Source organism: Scyliorhinus torazame, chromosome X (genome assembly GCF_047496885.1).
Source record: "Scyliorhinus torazame isolate Kashiwa2021f chromosome X, sScyTor2.1, whole genome shotgun sequence".
NCBI classification, from domain to species: domain Eukaryota; kingdom Metazoa; phylum Chordata; class Chondrichthyes; order Carcharhiniformes; family Scyliorhinidae; genus Scyliorhinus; species Scyliorhinus torazame.
In genome coordinates, this window is record NC_092738.1 from 23,888,341 (window position 1) to 23,892,751 (window position 4,411).

The 4,411-nt window shown below is 45.0% G+C and overlaps 1 protein-coding gene across 1 annotated transcript; it reads left to right on the forward strand.

The window, feature by feature from the left end:
• The first annotated feature begins 428 nt into the window (after positions 1-428).
• Positions 429-4,192, forward strand: LOC140405408 (tubulin alpha chain-like). The gene is made up of 4 exons (XM_072493776.1): positions 429-606; positions 1,817-2,039; positions 2,461-2,609; positions 2,839-4,192. Exons 1-4 carry the CDS (start codon positions 604-606, stop codon positions 3,817-3,819), a joined length of 1,356 nt encoding a protein of 451 aa, XP_072349877.1. The 5' UTR covers positions 429-603; the 3' UTR covers positions 3,820-4,192.
• Positions 4,193-4,411: the final 219 nt, after the last annotated feature.

The window sequence follows — 4,411 nt, forward strand, 5'->3', positions numbered from 1 at the left end:
TCAAATTGCTTTCCTCATAGTCCGCATTCTGCAATCTCACACATCCCCGCCCTTACTGCAGAACACAGATTTCATTCTTCTTGTACATCAATACCCCTTGAGCTTTCTTCGTTGTTCACCTATAGACACCTCTGCATCCCTGTACAAATATTAAGGAGATGAAGTGTGAGGATTTTTCAGAATGTCACTATTTTCTAAGATTAGATTTATGAAAGAAGATGAAGGGCGTGGCTGGATTGCTGGTAACACTGAAATGTAGGGCTGGAGGGGGACTCTTCCCCTACAAATCTCAGCACTTGCTCAGACCCGCGTTTCTAGTACATTCTGCAGTGCTTTTTTTTTGCGCAGAGGATTTGTACCGTTAAAGGTGACGTGTTTTAAAATAAGGACATTTGCCCAATCCAATCTGACTGACATCTTCTCCCGCTACCTCCCTTCTACATCGGAACCAATGCCTGGATTGAGGCCAGCCTCCATCAATATAAAAAGGCGCCATCGGACAACCTCTCCCATTCGGTTACTTGCATCGACTCGTTACTGTCGGGCGAAGTAACAGCTATCTTTTATAAGGCCATTCTCATCCGTATACAACTTGAAACAAAAATGGTGAGTTCGCAATGTTCTCATTTCAAAGCAAGTTTCTAATCGCGTCGTCCATAATTAAGATCTAATAATGGTGCAAGTTGCACCAAGATTGACTTGTGAACCTCCACTGTCGCCATCCTGATGCATTCTGTTTGAAGTGCAACATCTTTGGGTATGAAAACAATGTAAACACGAAGTAACGTGGCAACATTGTTAAAAAGGGAGAGCCAATTCGCCTTTAATGTTTCATATTGAAGCTGGATGGGATGGCGCTCAATGTGCCCTCCCCGCCTGAAGGGTCCAGGGTGGGGATGTTTTCAGTGTTTGCGAACATTGCCTGTTGGATTATTTGGTTGGGGTGAGACAGTCAGTGAATGTTGTCAGCTCCATAATGTGTCTAAGGGGGGGGGTCGCTCTGCCTTTTGAAGATGAAGTTTACCCGCGAGAATCAGGACCTGTTTTCTTCTCATCCGCTCGGCTTTTCAAACGCGCCATTTGTCTTTAGGCGATGGTGCTGGGCGGGAGTTGGTAACTCTCCCGTTAGTCTGTCGCTGCACAGTTTAAAATCGAACAGCAGATTGGAGGGTGGAGGCGGCCCAATAATTCTCATTTTACTCTAATTTAACATACTCCACATAATGGAGCTTGGAGAAAGGGGTTCAGAGCGAAATCCGTCAGCAGATGGGCTCCAGCAAAGCTCTTTGCTTTGTTTTCCTCCAGCACTAGAGGGAATCTAGCGGCAACTGTTACTGACGGATGGATGGAGACGGTGCACAGCACAGTCTGGCTGCTAACATGGCGGACACTCTCCGGCCTGTGGGTGCCGCAATACGCACTACATTGTGGGTAGTGTAGTTGCGGTACTGGCTGCAGCCTCCATGGAGAGGTGGGGGGAAACTACATCTCCCAGAACTCACTGTCAGTCTGGCCCCACTAGCTGCGCATGTGCAGCTTTCCCCACTAGCGCCAATGCAACACCAAATTGACCAAGTGTCATCTAAAAGGACAACTTCTTGAGGAGCTAAATTGTTGAAGAGAAACCTTATGCAATTTAACATCCAGATGAATCATTCAAGAGAAACCTTATACAATTTATCACTTAAAACATATGTGCTAGGATTTTTAAAATTGCAGATCCTAATTGGCTTTGGAGCTTTCTGTAATATTACAAATCAGATGCAGTACAATCCATTAATAATGACTGCATTAATGTTCCCTTCTCTCTCCATAGCGTGAGTGTATCAGTATCCATGTTGGTCAGGCTGGAGTCCAGATTGGGAATGCCTGCTGGGAGCTCTACTGCTTGGAACACGGCATCCAGCCTAATGGGCAGATGCCCAGTGACAAAACCATCGGAGGTGGCGATGATTCCTTCAACACTTTCTTCAGTGAAACGGGAGCAGGCAAACATGTTCCACGAGCTGTGTTCGTGGACTTGGAGCCAACTGTCATAGGTAAACTATTTTTAGATATATATATTTTAAAATAAATTTGGAGTACCTAATTGTTTTTTGTTCCAATGAAGGGGCAATTTGGAATGCCAATCCACCTAACCTGCACATCTTTGGTTTCTTGGGGTGGGACCCACGCAGACACTGGGAAAATGTGAAAACTCCGCACAGACAATGATCCGGGGCCGGGATTGACTCTGGGTCGTCAGCGTCATCAGCTGCAGTGCTAACCACTGTGCCACCGTGCCGCCCCTTCAAATATATTTTTAAAGTAGCAACATTACAGACAAAATGCTAAATCAAGTCTATTTGGAAGATAATTATGCACAAGCTCAAAGCTTTATAGAACCAAGTGGACCAGTCACAACATGCTGTGTGACCATCTTTGGTCAACTGCTGACCAATTTTGTGCTTTGATTTGCAGATGAGGTTCGTACTGGCACTTACCGCCAGCTCTTCCACCCCGAACAGCTCATCACTGGGAAGGAGGATGCAGCCAATAACTATGCCCGTGGGCATTACACAATTGGCAAGGAGATCATTGACCTGGTTCTGGACCGAGTCCGTAAACTGGTGAGTTACATATTGTAGAGTATAATCTCTTTGTGATGGAAAAGATTTTTTTTTACATCCATCTGAGGGTAGTTTTACTATTGAGATAATACCTTTTTAATAGAATTGCATTGGAAGAGACAGACTAGATTAGTTGCCCAGCATGTCAAAAGAATTTCATGACGTTGCTGCTTTTAGGATAGCAACTCTTGATGTACTTGTTTTTACTTGCCTCTTTTTTTTTTTACAGGCTGACCAATGCACAGGTCTCCAGGGTTTCCTGGTCTTCCACAGCTTTGGTGGTGGCACTGGCTCTGGTTTTACATCCCTGCTGATGGAGCGTCTCTCTGTTGACTATGGCAAGAAATCCAAGCTTGAATTCTCCATCTACCCAGCTCCACAAGTGTCTACTGCAGTGGTAGAACCCTACAACTCTATCCTGACCACTCACACCACCCTGGAGCATTCTGATTGTGCTTTCATGGTTGACAATGAAGCCATCTACGACATCTGCCGACGAAACCTTGACATTGACCGGCCAACTTATACCAACCTGAACCGTCTCATTAGCCAGATAGTGTCCTCTATCACTGCCTCACTCCGCTTTGATGGTGCCCTGAATGTTGATCTGACAGAGTTCCAGACCAACTTGGTACCATACCCCCGTATCCACTTCCCATTGGCCACATATGCACCAGTTATCTCGGCTGAGAAAGCCTATCATGAGCAGCTTTCTGTGTCTGAGATTACCAATGCTTGCTTTGAGCCAGCCAACCAGATGGTCAAATGTGACCCCCGCCATGGCAAGTACATGGCCTGCTGTCTCCTTTACCGGGGTGACGTGGTGCCAAAAGATGTCAATGCAGCTATTGCTACTATTAAAACTAAACGTAGCATCCAATTTGTGGATTGGTGTCCAACTGGTTTCAAGGTTGGTATCAACTACCAGCCTCCCACTGTGGTACCTGGAGGTGACCTGGCCAAGGTTCAGCGGGCTGTGTGTATGCTGAGCAACACCACAGCCATTGCTGAAGCTTGGGCTCGCCTGGACCACAAGTTTGACCTGATGTATGCCAAGCGCGCCTTTGTTCACTGGTATGTTGGTGAGGGTATGGAGGAAGGGGAGTTCTCTGAGGCCCGTGAGGACATGGCTGCTCTGGAGAAAGATTATGAAGAAGTCGGCGTTGACTCAATTGAAGGGGAAGGAGAGGAGGAAGGGGAAGAATATTAACTTTGCATTCCAGTCCAACCCCATTCTCAAGCATGCATCTTTGTGTCTCAAGCTCCAGGTTCAATTCATTTGAGTGTTGAACTATTGATGTTACACAGCAAGGGTGTTAGAAATGGTAACTGTGTAGTATGTACCTATCTTTATGGTTGTCTTTGACCTCTGGTCATGTTTCATTGTCTATGCATAACCATTTTCATGTCTGATGCAGTAAAGAAGGTTCATCTGTTATTTCTGAATCAAAGTGATCTGTACTGCCCATCAGAATCATGGCTGATATTTATGTTGACTTCACATATCTACGATCCTTCATATCCTTGACTTTAAAAATCTTGCCTTTGAAAATGTCAATAAACTGAAGCTTCTTTTTGAGTGACGGTATTGTACATCTAAATTTGTGACATCACTGTTGAATGATGTGCCTTTAATTTTAAGGGAATGCAAATATTCTGATCTTTCAAAAAGTGATTTATCTTGTGGTACCTTGACCCAAAGTCTGGAAGGACTTAAAAGCTGCCTAGGTTTCGTGCTGGTGACCTGGGTCGGAATTTGAATTGACCTTCATTTGTTTATTTTTATCTATTTTATGGACCTC

What these genes read in the sequence shown, in the direction of transcription:
- LOC140405408 (XM_072493776.1), top strand. An exon ending in CTTGGAGCCAACTGTCATAG is followed by an intron (nt 2,040 to 2,460) that starts GTAAACTATTTT and finishes TTTGATTTGCAG; the next exon opens with ATGAGGTTCGTACTGGCACT. An exon ending in TGGACCGAGTCCGTAAACTG is followed by an intron (nt 2,610 to 2,838) that starts GTGAGTTACATA and finishes TTTTTTTTACAG; the next exon opens with GCTGACCAATGCACAGGTCT.